Here is a 27009-nt window from a genome sequence, read left to right on the forward strand (position 1 = left end):
GTAATATATTAGATAAAATCTATTAGATAGATAATGTATATAATAGATATAATAGATAAAAACTCTAGATAAAGCTCTTGTTTATTCTTCATATACTATACTGTAATTATGGTATTTTTGTTGTAATATTGATTTAGGGGGAAAAAAAGCCCATCTGTGTTTCTGTTGATAAAGAAATGGAAAATTGAATCTTACAAGAGGGAGTTATTTAATCCTTATTGAGATAATTTGTAGAAGGCTTGTAGGCAAGAGAAATAAGAGTATTGTGATTTGAAACTCTACTTCTGTTTTGTACGAAACTTTATTACAAAGAATATATTTTTATGTTGTATAAATAATCACCTTCCGGTTCTTGTAATCAAATTAAATACCATGTTTGTGTCTCATCCTGCAGCACTGTCATACTTGCATGATAATTATAATTACTACTTTTTCATCTCAGTGTCTAAGAGAGCCTTTCTTTGTGTTAGAAGACATTTAGGGCAGAAGTTTCTTAAATTCTTCTTATTTAAGAATGTACGAGATCCTGCACTTAGGAGAGCAGAATAATTGCTATTGAAGATGCAGGTATCTATAAAGTAAAAAATGTGGTGTTGAAGAACTTGTTTATGTGCTGAAAATTATTGAAATGAAATGCAAGAAAGACCGTCAAGGATGGTAAATCATCAGATCATATTCTCTAAATATTCCTTAATCTAATTTCTCTTTCCAGTCTGATTTCTGGTCTATAAACTCCAGAAAATTTCAAACTCTATATCAAAGAGCTATTTGAAAGGTGATTCCAGAATTCCATTCGAAATCATCACAAATCTCCTAAAAGTCATTTTGAAAAATCTGACTGTAACGTGGAGCTCTTTTTATCCTCCCAAGCACTTAACCTCAAGTTCATCTGTAAAATGTTATTGTACCATTCTCAAACGTCCCGGCCTTCTCAGAAACTCTTTGTACTTGTGCAGCTCACGCTGCTCTTATTACACATGACTGTTCCAAGTGAAGTTTTGCAATGTTTTATACTAACAAATTATGGTATTTCATTAGATTATGAATATTGATTTTTTTTTTGTTTTTCAACATCCTTAAATGCTTCTGTGTCTTGGATGCTTTATCTCTGATCTGGTCTTTTTAGTTTTTAAAATTGATTACACAAGTATGACTCCTGTGATAGATTATCATCTGTGCTTGTAACCTGTCAGAGTTGTTATAATTCCTTATGATTGATCAGGCAATATAATTTCCATTTCTGCTTAATCTTCTCTGTGCTCTGCAGTTTCTTGGTCTGATGGACATTGAGATAATCCATGTTCCTTTGGCAGTTCCTTGGAGAGCTAAGTCCAAGCCTTTTGGCCTCATAGGGACATCTATTTTTCTGAATAAAAGAGGATCAGAGAGCTGATGAAAAACTGAGATCATTCAGTGGAATTCTCTTATTTAACAATATAGACATAACCTAACATCTTTTTTTCTTAAAACAACCATTTATATCCCTTGTTACGAGTGAGTTACATTTTAAAGACAAGAAGGATCTATTGGGAACACATGTATAATCTAAAGGGACAGAGAGACAGTGTTTAATCATTTGTGGAAATCACTTTGTGCCTGGAGACTCTTGAGAGACTGTCTTACTTGAAAAGAAAGGCTGCTTCCCAGAATACTATTTGTTGAAGTCTGCCCAGGCAGAATGATAACGGCAGCAGCAAGTGGTACTTCATCTGAATGGCTTTTTTTTCCACCTCTCTTTTTGGTTGTGTGGTTTCAGCTGTTTTACAACATACTGACACGTATTTTGTCATGTCAGTACGCTGAAAAATCTCAGGAATTCCCAAAATGGCTGAGAATAACTCTCAGGTAACTGATGATAATTGTTTGATAAATACGCTTGCATCTACAGTGTGTGACTAAGTCTGAAAAATGGCAGGATGGTGCAGCAAAATGACAGTTTTGTGAAAAATCAGTAGAAATTGTCAATGAACAGGGCTCTCCATTGAAAAATAAGACAGCTCATTACGTGTAGTTGACGATGTCAGATGTTCATCTGCACACTAAGAGAATAGCCTTGATAATAAAGGGAAAAGCTTGTAGGTGGCAGGTAAAAATAGTGGGTTTATTTTCATGGTAACAGGTTAAGTCATTCTGAAGCTGATGCAACAAATCCATACAGTTGAACGCTCTTCCCAGCCCTCTCAACAACTATATATCAGAGATATTAAATACAGAAATGCATACTGTATAATTAATTATCCCTAGAAAACCTGGAACTAGTGAGAAGCTGTGTGAAGCATCTCATATGAACGGTTTCCCAGTGAGAAATTCAGTTTTAGGTCAACATATACTATTTGTGAACATTTACTGAATTTGCCAACAGAAATATACTTGGTGTCAACCTGAGACAATTTTTTGTGATTATTTTTCATGGCAGCTCTATTTTTTGGCATGTATTTCACATACAGATAGTCTGTCTGGCACACTTGCTGTATTTTTATTCTCTTCTTATGAATCTGTCATATATGTTTATAATAAATCTCAGCCCTCACCCATGGTATATATTCTACTTAACTAACAATAGCTATCTGGATGAACGATGCAAGGATAAATTAATGTATTAATAATATCTTTTGAAACTGTGTGGGAAGTCTCACATATTTCAGAAACTTGGTTGTGTTTCCTGCAGTAGTGTAATATAAACCATGATGCCCTGACTAATTATTGTTGGAACTATATTTCTCAATCCCCCTCATTTTTGTTTAGTTAATATTTCTTCATTTCCATCCTTAAGCTGAAATGTGAAATTGCCAAGGCTTTCTTGTGAGCAGCTCCACTATATGAACCCCCAGACTGTTCTGGAAAGGTGACAAAATTATTAGCTATGATTTTAATGAAAAATAGCATATAGATATTAACGAAAATAAAATTGATCCAAACACTATGTTTAATACATACAGTAGAAGGGTAAAAAGTAACAGGATGTCTTGGTTATTTCTTAATCTAAATATTTTTTTAAGATGTTCAGTGAGCTACAGTTGGCCAGAAGCAAAAAAAAAAAAAAATCATTATAAGGAAGCCATTTATTGTTTTTATTTTTTTTATTTTTACTGTAATTTAGAAAGGAAGTAAAAATATATATTTATGGGTTATCTTTAGTTAAAAAAATTAAGTTAATATTATAGTGATCAGAAAAAGTATAAATGTTAGCATTTCCTAAGTCTGTAGCAATTTAATGCAAGAACATATACATAAAGAATTATTCAAAATTATAAATGAACAGGTAGGATTGCTTCACTTTTCCAGAACTAGAATGTCTTTGCATTAGCAATTTTAACTGATTTAGCCTGAGTTTTACCAAAGAATGACTGTGTTTTATTTAAAATTCTGTTTGAAGGAGGTTCTGGATTATATATAATTGTCTGTATTTGGGTTCAGTACAAAAACTTCTCTTGTTTTATCACTGAATCTTAAAGGTTAGTTAGTGTTAAAACTTTGGTACAAAGGCAGCAAGTCTAAGCACTTTGTAGCCTGGTTGGTTGGGCATTGTCTACAGAGGTTGGAGCTGTGGGTTTGTGCACCTTCAGGTCCGAGATGTCTAAAAGTAAAGTTGTTGTATAAAGGTGGGAATTCTTGATTCAAAATCAAGGAGACACCGCTGTTGTTGGGAAGGTGGAATGGGAAAGGACATACAGTCTCACCTCCTGGAAAATATAAGGTGCAACGTTTTGGTACAGAGATTTTTTTTCCTTGGTTCACTCACTTGTCCTCTGAGAGCAAAACCTGGCTGAGAATCTGTAGTTTCTTAAAACTTGCTCTCAGATCTTGAACCCAGTTTTCACCTCCAATGCAGTTTCTTTTGCTGTAGAAAGCAATAACAGCTTAGCTGAGATCTGAAAGCCTGAGTAAGAATGCTTTTCCAGATTTTGTTAAATAAATTGAAAAAAATTAATAACTTTTGGCTTCACAAGTTACCCATCAGCTACAGCAACTGAGCTTCAAATTTGCAATATCACAGACAAAAGCTGAGCCCTCCCTGCTCCTCCCTTCCAAACTTGCATAGCCCTTCACAACCACCTGATACGTTGAACTAACTTGGAAAAAACAGCATAGCAGCCAAAAGCTATTATACTTTTTGTCTCTGGATTGCCTTTGTCAATACTTGGGGGTATTCATTACAGAGAAAAGATAAATTCCCTGTAAAGCAGAGTTGAGACACCACTGATAAGTTAAAATGCTCTCCAAATTTAGGCCAGTTAATTATACATTGCCTACCTTTTTACAGTGTTCTTGGAGGTTTGGCTTGTTAGAGAAGAAATCTGCTTGATAGCAGCAGCTGTGCTATCAGTGAATCTTAAGGAAGATGATTATCCTAGTTAATGTGAAATTAGCCTGTGTGCCAGCAATCTAGAGAAGAACCTCTAGTCCCACAGATCCTCACAAATTGTTCTCAAGTTTGATAGAATAGTTATTATTTTGGTTGGGTAGGAATTCTTTTTAAATTGGTTTATGCACTGTATAAATGAGTTTCCCTTAGAATTTGTGTGGGGAAAATAAGAGTTTGTGCAGTTATTTAAGGAATAAAGAGTTTCTGTTCTGCCAAGGAATGCTACACAGCTTATAAACAGTAGCCTCTCTGGGAGCTGCTTCAAGCTTGTGGTATTAGAATCATAGAATAGTTAGGGTTGGAAAGGACCTTAAAATCATCCAGTTCCAACCCCCCTGCCATGGGCAGGGACACCTCACACTAAACCATGGCACCCAAGGCTCTGTCCAACCTGGTCTTGAACACCGCCAGGAATGGAGCATTCACAACCTCCCTGGGCAACTCATTCCAGTTAGCATATGTTGTGTCTTCACCCATATTTAGTGCGCTTTAGGAAAGCCTGTAGTCTGATATACTAGCTTCTGTATGGAAAGCAAGCTCTTTATGCTTGTTAGATTGCTTTTCTCCACTTAGAATCAACATGGTTGGGAAAGACCTTAAAGATCATCAAGTCCAACCATTCCCCAGCACTGCCAAGGCCACCTTTTGCCTTTATAATGGTCACCTTGCATATACCAAGATGAATATAGAAAGAACTGGAAAGTAAAGACTGCCATCCCTTGAAAAATAGAGCCATAAGTTGACCAAAGAGGAAAAGCCATACTTCCCTGTAGGCCATTTGGGAGCACAGGAGTGTAGCTCAAATATAAGGAACAGCTCACTAAAGCAAATGAGTGATTCTGAAAAATGCTTCAAAATCCCTTGGAAACTTTTGTGACAATACTGTAAGCTTGCACTGACATATTTGGGCATCTTTTCTTAATTCAAGTTTGCATGGTGTTCCTTAAGAGATAGAACTGTCACTTGAGCACCCTCAGCAGCATATTTGGCATTTACCTGAAGACTGAAGAGTAGGCTTCAATTCCACTGCATATATCTGCGGTAAGAACATGAGTTCAGTCCAGTATGTCTAATTATACCAGTATAGATGAATGCAGTATCTGCCCTATTTGATATTCTGGGTTTTTCAAGAGATTTATTCTTAGCTGGAATGCTTGAATGTCAGTGTCAAATGTCAGCTGGAGTGATAAATGTTAGTTTGAGTGCCTGTTGTTTGAATTTGTGTTCCTTCAGCCCATATAGATGAAACTAGCATTTCTCAGCCTGTTGAAACCATGTCGGATTTTTTTCCTCCTTCCATAAATCATGTGAATTCAAGTAGAACATTAAGACTTTCAACTTGACTGTGTTTGCGTTTAAGCTGTTCTCTTGAAATGAGATCGAGATATTAAATGTAAATCACCTCTGTGCTCCCTTCTCATATTGAATGCTTGCCTAAACTGGGAGTAACATGACATGAAAATCAGCTGTTCTATGAACTTCTAAAACATGCATAAGATCAGCTTTACTCACCAGTGTTTTCTCAACATGTACTCTATTCAGATATCCTCAGCTCAAGTCCATTTGCCGTTATTTATATTGGGTTTTGACTTCTAGGAAAAGAAAATTTAGGAATTTTGGCCCCAGTTAATACACTGAAAAATATTTTTCTTTGAATTTTTCAGAATTGGAATCCTGAAAAACTGCAAGTGTATCTGTGTCTGTGTGATGTTAGGTTTTTTTTGTACTTTTAACAGAGCAGGTGAACATTCACTGCAGTGACATTTTAGAATGGTTTGGGTTTGTGAGGACCTTAAGATCAGCTGGTTGCAGCCCCCCTGAGATGGGCAGAGACCTTCCATTAAACCAGGTCACTCAAGGCCCTGTCCAACCTGGCCTTTTCTGTACAAGCTATTCACTACCAAATTTGACTGGCACTCTCATGTTACTACAGAATACTCTATTATTTTACATAGTTTCTTGATGTGTTTCTTAAGACTACAGAGTAATGTCAGTGTAATAGGTAGCATTTAATAATATTGCAGACTATTTGACTGTCCTTCAGAGAAGGTAGCTTCTGAGATGGGAGCTGCCTGGGGTAGGTTTCCATTGACTCAGAAATGGAACTGGTACATATTTTCACCAGCTATTACCCTCAAACTACTGAGGTCTTTTCTCCTGTCATTCACACTGATGTCAATCAGAATCAATTCTGCTGAAGCTGGACCATATAATAACAAATATATAGAAAGAAAAGAATAAATTTAATAGCAATTTCTAATTTTTGTTAAAAGACACACTGAAAAGTAGTATTAAAAGCTTTTAGCTCGGAAAAGTTATAACATGTTTCCGTTTGGGAATGAAACCCCATCACATGCTTGGTTCAGCCACACAGTCAGACCACTCGTGCCATTTCTGCCCCTTTAGCTGGCAGGGGGCCGTCACCATGGCAGCTGTAAAGGCGTTTAAAGAGCTACATAAAAATTGTAATGGAGAAAAGTAAGGATTTAAAAATAATAACAATTAAAGAAAAAATAAAGGCATGAGCTTCCTGACAGTGCATGGGGCAGCTGAAGCAAGAAATGCTCACCTGACTCTTCAGCTCATTGTTATTCTGGCTTCATTCTAATGCAGTTTCTTCCTGTTCAATATCAGTTTATAAAAGTGTGTTACGTGTTCACTGACCCCCAATAACCAAACAAATCCCAATGTACAGCTGGATGAATAAATTCCAGTTTTTAGTAGTATAAATATATGCTGATGGCTGTCCAGTGAATTCATAATGAATTAACCATTAAAAAGATGTGGGTTACAATAATAAAAAGGCATAGGAACAATGTATTTTTGTAATACATAACTCGATATCTGGCAGTAAGGATATATAACTTTTTTGATAGAGACTACAGCACATTCTTTGGTCAACCTGTTGTGTCTTCTTGATGCCAGTGAAAGAAAGGTTTTTGTGATCAATTGCCACATTTAGAAAATCCTTTTTTAACTGGCTCCTCTTGTACATGGACTGGCACTACAGTGACTTCTGCAGAGTCCTGTAAACGTTTCTGGAATGTCATTGTGCATACAGAGAAGTGGAAACAGAGCGACATTTACTGCCATTTGTGTATCGCTGGTGGATTGATTGTGGAATTCATTTCTACCTTAGTTTGTCAAAGCTACAATTTATTGACCAAAGAGTGTGTTATATGAGCCAAGGCGGCTGTAAATCACTGAAGCTTTGCTGCAATGGAGCAAAGCTGGTATATATCAGATGGGGATCTCCAGCTTTGTCTCATTGGATGGATTGAATGAAAAAGCTTGGTCATCTATGTTAGGGTTGATGAGTTTTGTATATCTACTTGAGAATTATGTTATTGAGTGAGATGTTGAATATGATCTGCAGTTCTTTACTGTATAAGTGCTTAATCATTTCTGTTTAGAGCTGCACTTGAACCCCGTCTATCTCTTACTCTCACACACAGAATTTAGAGATTTTACATTTAAAATTTGCTAACATTTAATGTGTTCAGGCCTTCTGTTGGTGTTTCTCACCATGAGAACATTGACTGGCTTTCAAATAAGTAGGATCGAGTTAACCAAGGTCCATTTTAAATAACTGAAGTAGTGATCAAAAACTTTATCATTATATTTGCATTATTCAGGGAGTCTAAGATACTACAAACTTCTGAGTAGAGACAGCAATAACCATGCATTAAGCCTGTTCTGAACATAACTTGTCAGAGAAAGGAAAATCCGTCAAAGATATGTTTTGATAGTTTTTTATCTTTTGGTCTTCCAAGTGCATAAAGGTATCATAAGAGCCTGGGAAATATGTGGAAATCTAATTTGCAAGATGAATTGTTTAGACTCAACCAATAATCCTCTCCAGTAGTGCTTCAAGCACAGAAATGCACATGCAAAAAAGATGGTATGAAAGGATGTCAAAATTTCTTTTAGCTAAATATGTCACCTACATTGATATATGAAGCTTCTCAGTAGATCCTATTATAAGGGTGGTTTGGTTTGTGTTTTTTAAGGTACTAAAGTTCTATGAATTTGCTATAAGCATGTAGATAGATCTAATGGCGAATAGCCTTACTGCTGTGCAGTAGAAAAATGTTTTTTTCTCTGTTCTCTTTACTCACAAAGCGTAATAGCTCAGATTCAGATTTTAGCTAACAGTGAGTCTGCAAAGGAAAAATATGCAGAGGCAAGAAAAATTAGGGTTTTTTAGGGTTTCTCAGTTTGTTTTTCTTCTTGCTGTCATTACTCAATCTCTTAATATGTATTTGAATGGGCCCTGAATGCAGATTAGTGCACACTTGTTGCAGTTGTTCTGGTAAATCTGACCTCATCACACACTATTGCTATTTGTTTTCCCTAATTTAATGTTTCATATACAGGAATAGAAATCCATACAACTGGTATCAATGTAGACTGGTGAGACTAAGTGAAACAAACATCTGTCAGGAATAGTTTAGGTACAGCTGATCCTGCCTTCTGACAGGAGCATCATCTGTCAAATTTCCTTTTGGCTCAAATTTCAATGACTCATAGTAATATTATATTAATACTGGTGCAGTGAACTGGATGTTCCTGTTCCTGTGGTATCCAGTCTCCTGACAAAACTAATCAAACTTAGCCAGGATGTTCTCTACATTAAAAGAAACTTGTTTTGCCTACTCCTAAACAAGGACATAGGGAAGTGTTGTTCCTCATCTGGTAGGCAATCTATGGGTTAATAAAGAAAAGTTAGCATCCATCACCTTATCTGGACATATTCATGGATGCAGTTACTGCTTCTCAAAAGAACATGGCAAGTGCCTAAGAAGAGACTTAATAACGCTGTACTTTACTGCATTTCCTATGTTCACTTCTTTTCCTGTTTAAGGATATCTCAGGAATCACTTAATCTGAAGACAGGTGTTGGAAAACTGAATGATGACCTGTAATGTTATAGCTTCCCAATCAACACGGAGGAAAAAAACCTACTCCCATAATTCATTCATTCACTTGTGGCTAATTGTAAAGGTGATTTAATGAAGGAGTTCTTACAGGAACAAGAAATCAAAGTGCCAGAGCAACTGCTCAGCCCAACCTGGCATTTCACATGTCCAGTGTGATACTAAAAGTGTTAGTATCAACACGCTACAAAGGATGGGAGTCCCTATAAAAGCCTGCTAAAACATCTTACTCCAAACCTGTCTTCTTATAACCAACCTCAGAAACACAGTAACTCTCCCACTGCCTAGTTAAAGGTTTTTCAGATGTGTGACTCTTGCTCTGGTGTTGTAGGAAGGAGTAATCTGTTATTAAACAAGCAGCTCTGTAAACACTAGAAATTATGAATCCCAGTTCCTTAGAGATTTTCATTTTGTGGTCAAGTATCAGATCCAGCTGAAGCTTTTCCCACAGAATTTAGGAAGTCTCTTAACTACTCAGATGCCTCAGTGCAGCCTGTCAGGTAAACTCGTTGCTCAGTGAGCCATTAAGAGCCTCAAAACAGTTGCTTGTTTCCATTGAAATTTGAGGAATTTAAAATTGACTGAGATTTATCTGTTACTTTGAATTAAATTAATCAAAAGCTTTTAAAAAAATATTAAAATTGACTTGTGGAAAGACTCTGCAGCTTTATCATGGAGCCACTGGCCACAGACTTTGAGCTACCAGTTTTAAAAGAGCCCAAAAGCATCCCGATACCGCCATTAAATGTAATAGCAGAGACAGTGGACTCTCTGCATGCCAAGAGGCCCATAAATCAAAGCACAGTGAATTAAAGATCTCTGTCTGCAGTTCCATTTAGAGTTTAATGTCAGTTTTGATTTCTTAGATATATGTTTGTTCCCATTTTATTTTTTAATGCTAAAAGTCATATGAAGAGCTCTTGATATAAAGCCTCATTATTAAAAGAATTTGTGTGTGAGCTGCATTCATATGAAAATTACTTGGTTTTTTTGGAGGAGTCAAAGAAAAAGCCAGAAACAGCACTCTAATACACCAGAAATAATCTGAGGTTTGTTCAGATGGCTTTGGATATTTGAGCTAATGATGATCCTTTGAGAAGGTAATCAGCTTTCATGCATAGAACTGCAGATGTGTGAAAACTGGATAAAATGTAAGACTGAGTCAGAATGTAACAGGTTTTAATCAAATAAACCATATGATTGAGTTTATAACTCAGATGAAAATATCAACATTTTTATTAGTACTATAGCAAAACCAAAATTCTTTAAAAAAAAGCCATCTTAAATTAGGAGAAAATATAATTTGATTATATGAGTTCCAGCATATTAAAAAAACTACTTTTTTTTTATGTATTCCCCTTTCAGAGCAGGAGAAAGAACTAAATATAAATGCATTATTTTCTCATTTCATTGTCCTTTACTTACCTGTTAGAACAGATCAAGATGTAAGGTTTCTCAGTGCCATCTCTTTTGTCCGCATCTTTCTAACAGATATAAAAGAAATCATGTGCTATGTAGGTGAGGTAGCGCAGGCTAAAACTGTGCTAAGGATTATGTTTACAGTTGAAAAAGGTGAAAAGTGTGTTCAGGTTCTCAAGTCTGTGGTTAGGTTACTGGTATAAATGCAGCTGCTGTTAAACAACTCTATGTAAGTCATCTTCCTGTTTCTGGTCATATTAAAAGTACACCACTAAAAGTGGTAGGACAGAAAGGAAGGAGTAAGATAACTGTCTGACTAGTTTTTTATAATACAGAAATGGGAAAATACCTATAGCCACATACTTTTTTTTCTGTTAAGTACTCTAGGTCTTTGTTTCTTGCTATCAGACACGTCATAAAATTAATCATCATAAATATGGCTTCTCCTACAGAAAATGGGGTATATTAGCAGGAAAAAGGGCGACTAAGCAGATGAATAAACTAAATGATGTTTCAAGCCAATATGAGCTCTTCATTCCAAGGTTAAAGCATACTGACAGGAGGAATAGAAAAGAGAACATCTCATTCTGTTGCCTTGTCTACATGTTCTGGTTCTGGGCAGACGACATAATTTTGCATTACTGTTGAACCAGTATTAAATTATTGTAGAAACATTTTGTAGACTATTATTGCACAGAAATTGGATACATATAAAATCAGTCTTCCTCTGAGTGTGACTTCGTAAGCCTTTAAAATATTACTCCAAGTAAAAATCTCTTCACGTACCCCTATGAAGGCAATCATTGTATTTTACGATGTCTTGTTTGTGAGCAAGGGAACAAATAAGTCTTTATTTCTTAAAAAAAAATATAAATAATAATAAAAATGTGTATTCTACATGCACTTTACCATGATAATGTCAGATTTCTTTGACACTAGCAGTCTCCCTTCTTATGCAGTACCTGCAGTTTTAACTCCAGTCTCTGTGGTGTATCACATTTCTACTTTTGTAATGTCTCCAGTTTCTACCTACACCCCTATTCTTTCATCCCCATTAATTTCCTCATCTTGCCTTCAAAGCTTCCTTCTGTGTTTCCTATCTCTCTTTCCTTTCATGGCTGGACAAATGCATTATGAGCTATAGCTGAATAAATGATCATGCTGACCAGTGCTTCCAGCCTGTCAAGTGGCCAAATAAAGCAAAAAGCTGAATTTTCCCTCGGTGGGGGGACACTCATCTTGACACAGATATGGGCTTTCATATAATTTAGGGGACGACCAGCACATTGGTCAAAAATCTTAACCTCGCCTCAAAGGCAGGGTCATGGATGAAGCACAAGCACTAAAGGTACATTTCCCCTTAATGGTAATAAATAATATTTACATAGCAATGCAGGATAGCAGACTGACTATTTCTAGATACTCAAATTTCAGGTTTTTCATGTGAACAAGTTGCTACTGTTGTATGCTTATATAGAATTTAAAGGTGTCTCCAGCTTTGCTATCAATCATTGTAGGAGTTGTAGTAGATGGTTATACAATTCTTCCTTTATCTGCACAACTTCAGCCCTAAAATTGCTACAATTATAGAATGGTTTGGGTTGGGACCTTCAAGATCACCTAGTTCCAACCCCCTGCAGTAAGCATGGGCATCTTCAACTAGATCAGGTTACTCAGCGCCTCATCCAACTTGATCTGAATGGTTCTAGGGATGAGGCATCTATCTCAGTGAAGCCATGCTGGCTGTCTTGAATCACCTCACTGTCCTCCACGTGCCTTAGCATAGTTTCTAGGAGGATCTGTTCCATGATCTTCCCAGGTACAGAGGTAAGGCTGACAGGTTGGTAGTTCCTAGGGTCCGTGGATGCAACGTTTTCCTTTCTTCAGTCACTAGGGACTTCACTTGGTGACTACAACTTTTCAGACACCATGGGTTGGCAGTTACATCAGCCAGTTATCTCAGGACTCTGGGATGCATCTCATCAGGTCCCATAGACTTATGTATGTTGGTGTTCCTCAGGTGGTCATAAACCTGATCTTCCCTTACAGGGGGAGGGACTTTGCTCCCCCAGTCCCTGCCTTGTAGTCCACCCACTTGAAAGGTGTGGGAAGACTCAGTGAAGACTGAGGCAAAAAAGTCATTGACTACCTTAGCCTTCTCCTTGCCTGTTGTTACCAGTTTGCCAGTCTTGTTCATAAGTGGTACATTTTCTTTGACCTTCCTTTTGTGGCTGGCATATCTGTAGAAGCCTTTCTTATTATTCTTTGCATTCATTGTCAAGTTAAGCTCCATCTGCATTGGTCAGCTAACTAAAATTGGTTCTATCTGACTCACGAGTTATGTTTCTCTAGGGATCAGTAATTAGTGATTTGTTTACACCTGGGGTGTCCAATATCACACTGTGTTAATCTCTTCAGTGCTTCTGTTACTATCATGAAATTTGTTGAGTTCTTATCACAATCCCCTGTTTATCTTCAACAACTGTCAAGATACAGCTTCCTGATAAGACAACGTTTAATTATCACACCCCAGTCAGGGGTGCATCCCTGTTCCAGGTCACTGACTAGTTTGCCAAAAAAGTGGACTGTTATTAGATAGATGGATTGCTTTAGTAGCTACTTGCTGTTAATATATATTAATTATAGCACTGCCAGAGGTATGTTGTCAAAATTGCTTTATGGGATCAACTCATAGAATCATAGAATAGTTAGGGTTGGAAAGGACCTTAAGATCACCCAGTTCCAACCCCCCTGCCATGGGCAGGGACACCTCGCACTAAACCATATCACCCAAGGCCTCATCCAACCTGCTCTTGAACACTGCCAGGGATGGAGCATTCACAGCTTCCCTGGGCAACCCATTCCAGTGCCTCACCACCCTAACAGGAAAGAATTTCCTCCTTATATCCAATCTAAACCTCCCCTGTTTAAGTTTTAACCCCTTACCCCTTGTCCTGTCACTACAGTCCCTAATGGAGAGTTCCCCCCCCAGCATCCCTATAGGCCCCCTTCAGGTACTGGAAGGCTGCTCTGAGGTCTCCACGCAGCCTTCTCTTCTCCAGGCTGAACAGCCCCAACTTTCTCAGCCTGTCTCCATATGGGAGGTGTCTTGTAAATCTTGTTTCCATAGGACCCCAAGTCTCCTCTTGCCCCTTGAGTATTTCAGTATTCATTGTTCATAATTCATTATGAGCTTTAATAGCCATTGCCTTGATTGCAGATTGACCAGAAAAAATTAATACACAAATACCCTGAATTATTTCCTCATTTGTTGGTATACTGGAACAAATTCTTTTGGCTGTTTTTGCATGCTTTGGGGCATAACAGTTACTGTTGGTTAAAGGTTCTGTTTTCTGATATTTCAAAGGTGTTGTTACAGTTTTTGGTGTTCTGCTATATTATTCTCTGCTTTTTTCAGTATGAACAGACCAGGTATGGAAGAATGGTGTAAGAAAGCCTTTACCTATGGTCAGATTAGATAGAAAAGTAACCGGATCCTTCTAACAGAGGTGAAAGAGCACTGAGGTGGGTCACTGGTCTCCAAAAGGGTATCTGCTTGACAGCCCACTTGAATAGATGGGAAATAAAGAGCAGATCCCCTACAGCTTTATAAGCTGTTTTCTTAGAGGAGAAAGACTTGCTGCATTTCATCAGTGCAATTCTATATTGCTCAAGAGGTGTTAAATCAAAGTAGGAATCTGGTTGTAACTATGTTCTTGAGCCTGAGTTCTGCTCTTCTTCTCAGTTTACTGTAGCTGCTTGCTGTTTATTTCTTCAGCAATGGCTGCACATGTATAGAGAGAAAATTGAGAAGCTGCATTGATGAGTGAGCAAATCATTGAAGGGAGGGATCCCACCTGTCTGAAGCTGGGTGCCCCATTGCACTTCCAGACTCCTTTGGGAATGAACCTCAGGAGAGAAGTCTTTCTGCTGTCCTCATCTCCCTCCCTACTTCACAGCTGAGCAGCATACGGGTTCCCCACTAGTACTGATTGTCAGTTAATTATGCTCCAGTTGAATGGCACAGAAATACACCTTACGAAACCAAAGGACAATCATCTGTAATCCCTAGGGGAGTTTTCTGTCAAAGCAGAAAGTGTTTCTATTGATTCCAGCTCTGGGAAATAACATTCACGCCTGCTTTTCCAAAGTCCTTTAATTTCAGGCTATTTATAGATGTGGTAGAACAGAGGAAACCATAACAGATTTATGCCTGGACTTTTAATTGTGAGATTGGGAGATTAGGTCTTCATGTGTGGTAACTGGAACAGCTCTGAGCCTGAAGAAGAAGAAAAAGAGTCAGTAATTACTCCTAGCAAATATCTTTTTTTTATTCCTATTTAAAACCATTATTATTGTCTGTATTAAAGGTTTGGGCATAACAGAATACTCTTTTCTTGTGTTCTTTACTGGCAGCTCTGCAATTCAACATGAACCAATGTATTTTAGTTATGAACATAAGAAAGTAGAAGGATTTTTCAAGGTGTTTCATTTTTGTTCTCACTTCTGTTCCATCCTATATTATGGCATGTCCCAGAAAATGGGGGAGATGATGATGGTGATGATGGAGATACAGACTGCATAAATAACACTTCCCTGAAATTGTCCAAAGCTGGGATTTTTGCATCTTGACTTGAGCTTTCAGTACACATGAAGCCTCTAACACTTAAGTTTCTTTCAAAAATCTCAGTCTAAGACCCACTGAATTTATTCAAGTCCCAGTCTGAACTTTACAAAAAAGCAGAAATATCTTAAAGCTCTTTTAAGTAGATCTGATATGGGGGAAGTCTGAGGGAGTTTGAGCAGAAAAGCCTTATTCCTGTAGTCAGTATGAGTGAATATGCTGTTGACCTTTTGAGAAGTAAAAAATTTCACATAGGTTCAGTGGGCATCATATAAGACATGAAATAAAGCATTCAACTGTTGTGCTTGAAATTCTCTGTGGCTTTCTAATGTACTGATGTTACTGCTACCTATCGTAAAAGTCTGGACAGTTTATATTAAATATGTTCAGGGTTTGGTATTAAAATTCTTCAGAGCAAATGTCAAATTCAGTAAGCCAGCTCATCAGCGATTTACAAAAGCAATGGCTTTCTTTTACTGCTGTGTATACAGTTAGATTTTTTAATACATGTGAATGTATGTACATGTGAGCAACCTTTAAAAATACATCTCTTATTAAGATAAGACTATGTGACCGGCTAATATAAATGAGGGAAAATTTTCAGTGTTATCCAGTATGAGGTTCCCCCCATGCCATATGGAATAGGTACTGAGACCACGGTCTAATATTTTCATGGTAGTACGAATTGGCACTGCGGTGTGTGAAGAGGAAGAGCAATATGTACTCTCAGTGACATTTAGATTTTTGGCACTTGTTTGTGTATGTGCAAAAACATTCTGTCTAGTGATAGAGTTTTGCTCATAATATAATGCTTGAGTGAAGAGAGTGAGGATAAACAAGTTGAAGATCTTGGGTAACTTCACTTCAATTCTGTGCTTTCCTTTAGAAAAACTCTTTACTTGCAGCTCCATGAATATCACTGGGCTGTCTACAGCAGTACCAGCGTTAATAAATGTCCAAACTTTGAACCATTTGTAACAACATCTGGATAAATTACTAAGGGGATAGATAAATAATTACAAATAGCTAAGATACCACAGTTCAGCAAGTTATCACTCATCAGCTGAAACACAGTAACTGACTTGGCTTTAGTCCACTGTGCATGCTGCAGAAGATTCTGACTTAAACCACCTTAAACTCAAGCAGAATAACTCAGAAAGTTTCAGTTTCTTAAACATGTGGTATAGACAAGTGAGTTTTATGGTGTCTTGGGTTTGTTTATGTTATTCTATATTTCCCTAAAAACTAGAATAACTTGCTGTAAATTTTCTACTTCCTAATATTTCCATCTCTTAATTGCAGTGGAAAAATAAATGACATAAATAGGGGATACATATAACAAAAATAAAAATAAAAACATAGTCATAGAATCATAGAATATGTATTTACAATAGAATAGAAAATATATTTACAAAATAGACACAAACCCAAGATATTAATGGATTGCATTCTTTACCTTAGAATGGTTAAACATTTGGGGAAACTGAATAGGGCTTTTTGTGTATTATTTCTTCTAAGGAATTTATGAGGATTGGAGGAATAGAATATACACACTTGCTGTAATATTCTGCAAGGCTTTGTGTTGATGTTGCTTCTTTGCTAGAGCATATACTGGTCCTTTCTCCTCCCCCGTTCCCCCTTTTGTTTACATTTTTGCTCTAAACAATAGGTTTCTTGTATGGGCCTTTTCATGTACATTTAGTGCAGAGTGGCCACATTAAATATTTGAATTTAAGTCTGAATGAGAGGACAATGCATTTTTTTACTCATAGTTATCTTTAATAATGCAAAAAGCTTGAGTCAGAATTGGAAACATTCCTAGTTTAAAAACACACCGAAAGGTAACCACATCTTCTGAGTAAATTGGTATGAAAAATCTTTGATTACGTTTGTAAACTGGGGTGCAACTTTATGGCAGAAATAAAGGCTTCCTGTTGTAAGTAGTATGTGTGGCAAAAAGCAATGCATTGAAAAAATACTAATCCATGCTTCAGTTGCTACCTAGCAAGAAACTAGTGTAGGCATTGTGTATCCATACAGTACTTACATGTCCAGCTGCCATATAAATATATCTTTAGATAAATCCTGTCATTAGTATGTCCTTACTACAATGGTAGTCAAAATTTGCCTTAGAAACAAAGCCCTTCACCACCTCCATCTGCTGTACAGCAGAAAACTGCTTGAGGCTGAAATACAACCTAATACGTGCAAATACATTTTATTGGGACTGATCCTGCATATGTTTTGAATAATTGAAACTGGTGGAATTATTTGCATGGTTTAAGATAGATACCTAGCAAGGTGCAGAATTGCATCTAGGGCTTTCAGTGCCAGTGACAGGAAATTAATCTGAAGGAGTTGATGCATACTTTTTCACCTCCCCAGTTCTAGTATTGGTTCAGCAACTTTGTGATTGCAGAAAAATACAGCATCACTGAAGCTAGAGTATTTATTTTCTTGCTCATTACTTTTCCACCCTCTTGCAGGACAGGTTTAAGGTGTTTAGCAATTGTTTTGATTGTATAAGAGTAACTTAGCAGACCTGAAATTCTAGACAATAATGTTTGTCTACACAGCAGTTTCAGTGTTATTAAGTTCTCCATGCATTTCAAGGATGATTCACAGTTCATTGATTTTGGTATTTAAAACGTTTTCATTCATATAAATACTCTTCAGTCAGTTCTCATTGATCTTCATACAAACTTAAGTTCTGTGTGCTCAAGGAACTTGGTAAACAGAAGATAGAAAAGTTAATTACCTGGTCGCTTCCACAGCCTCTTATGAAACTTCCTCTTCAATGCTTTGGTGGAGGCAGAGCACTTGAAGCATAAAGGTAAAGGCTGTCAAATCAAAGTCTGAGCAAATTGGCAGCTACAGTAGCATGAGGTCTTTTTATTTTCCTTTCCAAGCTATCTGCTTCATCCAGCTCCAGAGTGACATGAAATAGATTCCCAGCCTTGAAGAGTGTGGGTTCCTGACAAAGCATGGTGTATTAAATATGCATATGCAAAATAGATAACTATTCTATGATTCTGTAATGCACCATTAAAACATCTATTTCATTAATACCTTTGTCAATAATAACCAGGGCTAACTAAAATCTAAGTTTAAATAATAAACTAGACACATCTAGAGGATGAGATAGTCAAGCAAAGACGTGAAACAGTCTCTGGAAGTGCCTTTCTGTTTTTATCCATTATCCAAAGAGATTAGTTTGGCACCTAACCAAAATGTCTCAGCTAAGTGGGGTGGAATTGGGTCTAAGCTTTTTAGGCCATAGTTTTAGGTAGGAAAAATATCTGAAGTCGCTGAATTTATAGTAGGCTAAATTTATAGTAGGCTAAAGTTGAATTATCTCACAGTTTCTATCAACTAAGAACATTGTTAAGCCAAGAATCTTAACTGATGGTTACTTGATTGTGTATTTGATAACGATGTCAATCAAAATAATTAGATAGTGTTCTATCTGGTGACTGAGTGCACTTAAAACTTGGATTGTTTCACGGATCCATGCTTGTATGATGGCACTGAAATGTGGGCATTAAAACATGTCTTGCCATGTTTTAAAAATACATTTTGGGTAAAGTCATACTATTTCAGATTTGTACTGCTAAATTCAATTTTATCCAGATTGCATCTACCTTTGTAGAATTTTCTTGTGACTATGCTTATTTGACATAATCAGATCTTCCCATGGTACAGGCTGGCATACTGTGCTGAATTGTGAAAGTAGCTTTGCTTTCTGACTGCTGATGATACAGGGCTATATTTATGCAAGACTTGAAATATATCACAGCACCTGTATAGATTCAAATTATACATAATATGTGTCTTAGTTTTTAAACAGGTAACTGTAATGCTCTTGTGATGCATATTTAATGTAGCTATAGATTACATTAGTACTCTATTGATAGTAACATCCAAAACAATGTTCTGAACTCTGAATTATTTTACAAGAGGAGAAAAAGTTTCCTGTGGTTATGTCTGTATCCTTCCTTGGAAAACCAGGAAACTTTACAATATCCAGCTATTATCTCATCAGATTCTATTCAAAGAGTAATTAACAGGGGCAGAGAAGAAGTAAGTTTCACTGACTTTTTTTTTTTCTTCCAAAAGAACTCACAGACCTGCTTAATAGTTTGATTGCCATTTCATGACACCCGGCCCCTTCCAGCCACATAACCTTGCTACTGTCTGAGAAAGAGTAAGATGTGTCGCGCATCTGAAGCCTTAGGAAAGATTTTCATCATGATAATCACAAAATGAAAGGGCAATCTGAAAAACCACTTATTTAAAATAGAGGGAGATGGCTTTTGCTGAATTTATTACCATTTGCTAGTGTTTAAGGTCTGTAATTTCCACTCTTGATAATGCATTCTAATTATTATCCTGCTTAGCTTTTGTTTCTCATGAAGATTAAAGTAGGCTGTTTGATGTGTGCAAAGAAATTACTAGAGAAAATGGTAAATTAATTGGAAGATGTCAGCTTAGGAGAGTGTTTTTGACATGAGTGCTGTAAGGCTGTTAACAAACAGACTAACTCATTTGTCTCACCATGAAATGAAAATAAAAATCACAACATTATGATAAAACCTTGACTAGGAAATGCCTGCAAGACTCTTTGAAGCCTTAGGTTCTTTTCTTCCCTGGGCTTTGGCACTGTGATACATGCAAACCACGTTCTACATAACTGTGAAGTGAAATAGGTTCTATGCAGAACAGATGGACCAGGGCTAATGTGGCGATGTGCACTGGAGACGAGAACAGATTAATACCACAAGAGGAGACTGGAGGAAAATTAGAAAGATGGGGGTATTTGAACTAATTCATGAATCATTTCCAACTGATAGTTATGCCTTCAGGCACAGTGAATAATATCAAGGAAGCATATTTAAAATTGTATAAGTTTGTTTTAATGTAGATTAGGATCAAGAGCCACACTTTTGGTTGATTAAAAAAAATATCTTATATTCCCCCATCCCAGAATGTACCTTTATGATTTAAATACCCCTGATGAGCTTAATTATGTGCACTATGACATGAGTTATTGTTTGGAAAACCCATGGCAGTTCATGGACTTGGCATAAAGCTTCTGGGAATGGATATTTTACAGGCAGCACTGTATGAGCTGGGAGAACATTCTCTGCCACTTGCATCCAAACCACAATGAAAGCTCTGCAGTGTCTGGGAGTCTGATTGCTAGATGTCATTCAGGTGTCTTTCTAAGCCTTCCTTGTCTTATCTTATCCAAATAGCCTCTAGTCTTGTGAGGTTCAGACTTCCCAAAGCTGTGCCAGAGCAAGCACATGTAGATACTTACATCTTTGAGCAAGATATTCAGCGATATGGTACAGAATTAGGCTTTCAAAAGAGATATTTCATGTGGCCAAGTTATGATACTCTTGCTAATGGACATTTTAATCTGCAGCAGACGATTGTGCAAAAATAAAAAGGTTCACCTGAGAATTAAAATTATTTTAACATGCATAAAACCATCAGAATCTGAAACAATGAAGATATTTGAGAAATACGTAACTTCCCAGTATCAGTGAAGGTATCAGAGTGTTGTTTCTCAGGGAAAAAAGCACAATTCCAGGTGTTAAGGCATCAAAGATTCTTCATTTTGCAAAGCTGAGAGTGTATGGATGAGTCTGATTATTAGTATTAATAATGGACATGATTCATAAAAGGAAAAAGAAACTGAGAAAAGGAAATGTACAGATGATTGTTTGGATGCTCTACATGACTTCTCAGGAGATTTTCAAGCTATAAAGGAGGATGTGAAACACTTGACAGGGAAGATTTTGAGAAAAAGCAAATTAATATGGCTAGTAAGGAACTAATTTACATGGGTTTCTGCTCACCAGCATAGAAGATGTGGTATCATTCCTCTTGTATACAATTCTTTCATTCCAGGCAGGGCTCAAGAAGAAGAGAGAAAGCAATAAAATGGACCACTTGCCTAAAACTCGATTCCCATTCTGCTGATTTCATTGCAGGTTGCAAATCTGGCCTGTTCGATCTCGAACAATGAAGAAGGCGTGAAGTTAGTCCGTATGGCAGCCACGCAGATTGACAGTCTGTGCCCACAGGTAAGTAAGATTCCTGCTAAAAAGTACTCAAGAACTCTTTTGGCATTGAAAACATTAATTAGCTGGGACAGGGAAAACAGCCTAGATGAAGATTATAGCCTTACCTTTGTCATTGCACTTTTGCCTGCTTTCCATGAACTGTGAAAGATACATTCATGTCTGTAGACTGGGGTGCAATGCTGTGGTTTTAATGGTCTATTATCTATTTGTTCTTTCCCTTGTGTAACAAATGATTTTGAACAACAGGTAATAAATGCTGCGCTCACATTGGCCGCCAGACCCCAGAGCAAAGTAGCACAGGACAACATGGATGTCTTTAAAGATCAGTGGGAGAAACAAGTGCGAGTTCTCACTGAAGCTGTTGACGACATCACTTCAGTGGATGATTTCCTCTCCGTTTCAGGTACTGGGATCAAGGGACTCTTCTAAAAATACACTTCTAAGTTAAAGTAACGGGTTAGAGCAGAGAAAACCTGTAATTACTAAAGCATTGTTATTCCATTAGTCCGTCCCTACTGAAATGCTGATCTTCTACAGTCAGTAGGAGGAACCAAGCCATGCTAATTAATCCCTGGTTAGCTTTTCATCTCCAGGAGAATATCCTATTTGTGCTTCTGTTTCTAGAGAAGTTTTGTTTTGACACAGGCACACATTAGGATTTTGGCCACCTTTTGAAAATGTGTTCGAGACCTGTGTCAGGCTGACAGTTTTGCACAAACTGTTATTAGAGTCCTCGTGCAGTTGTAGTCAAGAGGAGGAAAGATGAACTTTCCTTACTTTGTTTTGTAGCTTTGCTCAGGTGAGCTGTGTGTAAACACGGGGGCAGATATACCATAACTCCAGTTATCCATAGCAGGTTACCAGGCCCTTAAAAGAGGTAGGAAAAAGGGAGATGCTACATGTGAGTCCAATATAGGTGTGTTCTCAGGACAGCTCCCCCCCTCCACACTTTCTTCCTCCCCCCTTTCCCGAAGGGATGGGGTGGAGAACCAAAAGAATGTAACTCCCACAGGTTGAGATAAGAACAGTTTAGTAACTAAGGTGTAACACAAATCACTACTGCTACCACCAATAATAATAATAAGGGAAATAACAAGGGCAGAGAATACAACTGCTCACCACCTGCTGATCGATACCCAGCCCAACCCTAGCAGTGATCTAACCTTTCTGGGTAACTGCCCCCAGTTCTACATCCTGGGCATGACGTGCTGTGGTATGGAATACCTCTTTGGTCAGTTTGGATCAGGTGTCCTGTCTCTGCTTCCTCCCAGCTTCCCCTCCTTCCTGGCAGAGCACGAGACTCAGAAAGTCCTTGGGCAGAGTAAACATTGCTGAGCAGCAACTAAAAACATCGGTGTTATCAGTGTTGTTCCCAGGCTGAAAGTCAAAAGCACAGCGCTGCACCAGCTACTAAGAAGGAGAAAAAATGACTGCTACTGCTGAGCCAGGACAGAGAAGTGCCGCACTTCTCTTACCTCACTAGGAAGGATCACAATACAAAACAAGGTCTCCTATGAAAACAGAGAAAGTGTCTTAGTCCTTACATAAAGAAGGGATGGTGAAGAGAAGGACTTTTTGGGTCGCAATCTTTTTTCCATCCTCCTTGTGAAGTGCTACAACTTGTGGCAGAGTGTATTGTTATAATATTGCAATGAATACTATAATTGCAAAGTGCTGCATCTCTTGTGTTAATTGTCTGTTGTAGACAACTTATTTTCCTATTACAGTTTGAAAGAGGTGAATTTTGTTGTTGTGAATAAGTACATAGTGTGGCAAGTGTGCTTAGCCTACTGTAATGTCACAGAAGAGCCAAACTTCAGGACATAGCTTGGACTTAATTTTATGTTTATTTCCTTAGGGTTTGCTAAATTTCCCAATAAAAATTTAAGATATTTAGAGAAAGAAAAAGTATTTATCCATTAAAAACGTCTGTACTCTTCTTTCTTTACTTTCCCCTTTATTTCATTTGGTTGTATCCAGCTATTATTAGTAACAAGGAAATGGTTTGGTTTAGTATAATGACACTCCATTGTGCAGCACCAGTGCTAGGGTGTTTACTGCAAGCCATGCCAAGAAAACAAAAATGAACTCTCAGAATAAAAGGGTACTTCAGAATCTGGTAGCACATAGATTTTTATTTGAGATTTGAGGCTGGCAAGCACTTTTCAACAGACCTAGTTTTACAATGAAAGAGCAGACCAAGCTATAAACTGCAGACCCTGTCCACAAGCCAAAGAGAGGTCAAACTTGCTTAAATGACCATTTGGTTATTTCTTTGAGGACTTTTCTCACTCCAAGCATTTGTATCCATAAAATCAGAAATTATTTGAATAGAAAATGTTTTTATTTTTTGTTTTTCTCAAATCATATTTTCTTCTAACATAGCCTTGACTTAGATCCAAGCTTTCCAAGGCAGCTAAGATGTAGTATTTCTGCTGGGTTTAGACTTTTTTCTAACACTCTCCATAGATAAGCCTATTAAAGATGAGAGGGCATCACATGTATCCAGGAAACCTGTTGCTGCTAGCTGTAAGCTTGGAAGCCTCAGCTTACCCAGGGTAGTTTTATTTTTGGACGTTAAAACAGTGAAGCATTCAGAATGGGCTAGTGTCTGCTTAAATGTACCTCATGTAATGACACCTCCTCCTCTTCATATTGAGTGTCACAGTTTTAATAATGTCCCCAGGAGACCTTAGAGCAATTTCCAGTACCTAAAGGGGGCTGAGAAGAAAGCTGGGGAGGGGCTTTTGACGGGGCAGGTAAGAAAGAACAAGAGGCAATGGCTTTAACCTGACAGAAGGGAGATTTAATTTAACATTAGGAAGATGTACTTCTCTGTGAGGGTGGTGAGACACTGGCACAGGGTGCCCAGAGAAGCTGTGGCTGCCCCATCCCTGGCAGTGTTCAAGGCCAGGTTGGACACAGGGGCTTGGAGCAAGCTGCTCTAGTGGAAGGTGTCTCTGCCCCTGGTAGGGGGTTGGAACTGGATGAGCTTTAAGGTCCCTTCCAACCCAAACAGTTCTGTGATTCTGTGAATAATACTGTGGCTGCCAAAAGAAAGCTAACCATACTTTTAATCAATTACTTTAGATTCCAAATGCACTGCATGTTCAAATCCATACAGCTCCTCTTGTTGGGCAGAATTTGGCTATGCCATAGTAAAAAAAAAAGAGAGGAAATAGTGAATAAATATTTTGGCAAAGCAACATTTTTAAAACGTGAATAGAGATTTTTTTAAACAAAGAATTTTGCCTTGCAAGTTACTCTGATTCACAGCTCAGGGGAATTTCTGTTTTCATACGGAGTTGTTACAATTTAAAATTCAACATCATGTAAAACATTTCTGAAACCCTCAAATGAACCAACCTTGGGATTTTTAACAGTGAAGATTAATGTGTCATTCTATTTATGGGGCCAAGAATAATTAACAAAAAGCAGTTGTTGAACTGATTGATTCTGGTTTATTTATTACTATTACAAAGAAGAGCACTTCATTTTCTGTTTATTTGAGACATTGGCAGAAAAGTTGTTGTTTAGTCACTGAGTTTCTCAGAGTGAGCTGCTCAAATATAACATTCAGACACAGTTTTATTATTGAAATGAGTTTTAACTGTACTGGCTGCAGGGAAATAATGTCTGACCTGGTCAAAATCTGCTTCATCTTTTCACATTGTCAGTATGTGAGAATATCACATCAGCTGTGATACTGCAGCACATGAGTGGATGGCCTGATTCTGAGCCACAAAAAAAAACAATACAGCTCCCAAGATTTCAATGAAAACACTTGATTTTACACTATCTGAGCAGACTCACTGTTGTTGACTCTTCCTTCTGAATATGCACAATCACATATGATTATACTGTATGTCATTAAAAATGCACAGCTTAATCTCTGGCATAAATAGAGTAAAGGAGATGAACTACTCATGCTCAGGCACCCTGCTATCTACAAAGGCCATTTACTGTTGTCTTTTCAAAGTGATTTATTTTCTTTTCTAACTTATTTAGGCACAGAGGAACCAAACATATTGAGTGTTTATGAGAATGTGTGAATTCAGCTTCAGAAAATTGCCCAACTGTTTATTAGAGCATCTGCATAATATTTGAATGCTTTTCTTTTGCATTGATTTCTATTACACTTTCATTATAATAAAATTCAGTGTGATGTTTGAAATTAATGTGACTGTTTTTCAAAGAATCACAGGTTGGTATTTGCGGTATGGGTAAGAGAGGGTAGTGCAGTCCCTTTGAAATATAAATATCACACTTGGGATTATGTGTCATAATACCACAGAATGGTATTTGTTTTGCAGTCCTGGATAAGGACAGATATCAATTTTTTAGCATACTGACTTATGCTGTTTACCCAAATCAGTAAGCTTTGCTATGAGGAAGAACGACATGAAATGAGCCTTATTTTTTTCCTACATTCCAGAAAACCATATTCTGGAAGATGTGAATAAGTGTGTGATTGCTCTCCAAGAGGGAGATGTCGATACACTGGACAGAACTGCGGGTGCCATCCGAGGCCGTGCAGCCAGAGTTATTCACATCATTAATGCAGAGATGGAAAACTATGAAACTGGAGTTTATACTGAGAAGGTGCTGGAAGCTACCAAACTACTTTCTGAAACGGGTAAGCTTACTTGAAATGTTTTTTGATTAGTTCTCTGAAATATGGCACTCAGAGGGGAACCTGTGCTTGAAACCAGTTTATAAACAGATTTATAACTGTGAGTTGTTTTTTATTCTCTACTCAATGTTATTGCAGGGGCTATGTTGACAAGAGCCATATAAGAGATTCAGTAGCCCATCAAGGCTAATCTACATCCTCAAAGTTTCAATGATTTGAGCAAATACACAGCCTTTTCTTCAAGTTCTTTCTGAGTCAGTTGGTTATGCATTATGTGTTGTTACAAACATTAGTCTGTGGTTTGTACAGGTGAATCTACTTGTTGGTGGCTGAAATTATGTTTCTAAACAAAACAAATTTTCATTGAAAATACATTTAAGCAACTGAAAATGCATTACTTAATTGAAAAAAAAAATATGAAATGCTGGTAGATTATATAAAATGTGGAGATTATATAAAATAAATACATTATCCAAAAATAGAAAAGTCTGCAAGATGGATAGACCAGGAAAAGCACTGATTTATTTTAATTTGTTATTTTATATATTTAAAAAGCTATTATATCTATTTGTATGTATATATTTATATATATAAATATATATAATATATAAATATATAAATATATATTTTATATATTGTAACTATATAATTATAATATAATTATAATTATTATAATTATAATATATATTTATATTAAATGATAATTTTATATAAGTATCTGATATATATATAAAATATATATTTATGTGTATATACTTGTATATTAATTTATTACTATTATTTAAGCTTTTTTTTGCCTTCACAGAGCAGGGAGCGAATTCATCTAAGTGCAGGTGTTTATACATAAGCTGGTTATATTAGACTCCTTTATACTCAGTATTACCTGTTGCTATGTGCGTCTGAATTGTTCAGTACAGGCAGTGCTTTCAAGTGCCCTC

At 37.1% G+C, this 27009-nt stretch overlaps 1 protein-coding gene across 3 annotated transcripts in view; it reads left to right on the forward strand.

Annotated features, from left to right (window-relative positions):
• Nucleotides 1–27009, forward strand: part of CTNNA2 (catenin alpha 2) — a 440210-nt gene that overhangs the window by 357062 nt on the left and 56139 nt on the right. For all 3 annotated transcript variants that reach the window (XM_062640068.1, XM_062640069.1, XM_062640070.1), the window contains 3 exons: nucleotides 21346–21438; nucleotides 21685–21841; nucleotides 25874–26074. In XM_062640068.1, the coding sequence (XP_062496052.1) occupies nucleotides 21346–21438; nucleotides 21685–21841; nucleotides 25874–26074 (451 nt within the window). The remainder of the gene's footprint in view (nucleotides 1–21345; nucleotides 21439–21684; nucleotides 21842–25873; nucleotides 26075–27009) is intronic.

This window comes from Pezoporus occidentalis, unplaced genomic scaffold (genome assembly GCF_034315485.1).
Source record: "Pezoporus occidentalis ecotype Australia unplaced genomic scaffold, CSIRO_AGI_Poc_V1 ctg63, whole genome shotgun sequence".
In the NCBI taxonomy this organism is placed as follows: Eukaryota; Metazoa; Chordata; class Aves; order Psittaciformes; family Psittacidae; genus Pezoporus; species Pezoporus occidentalis.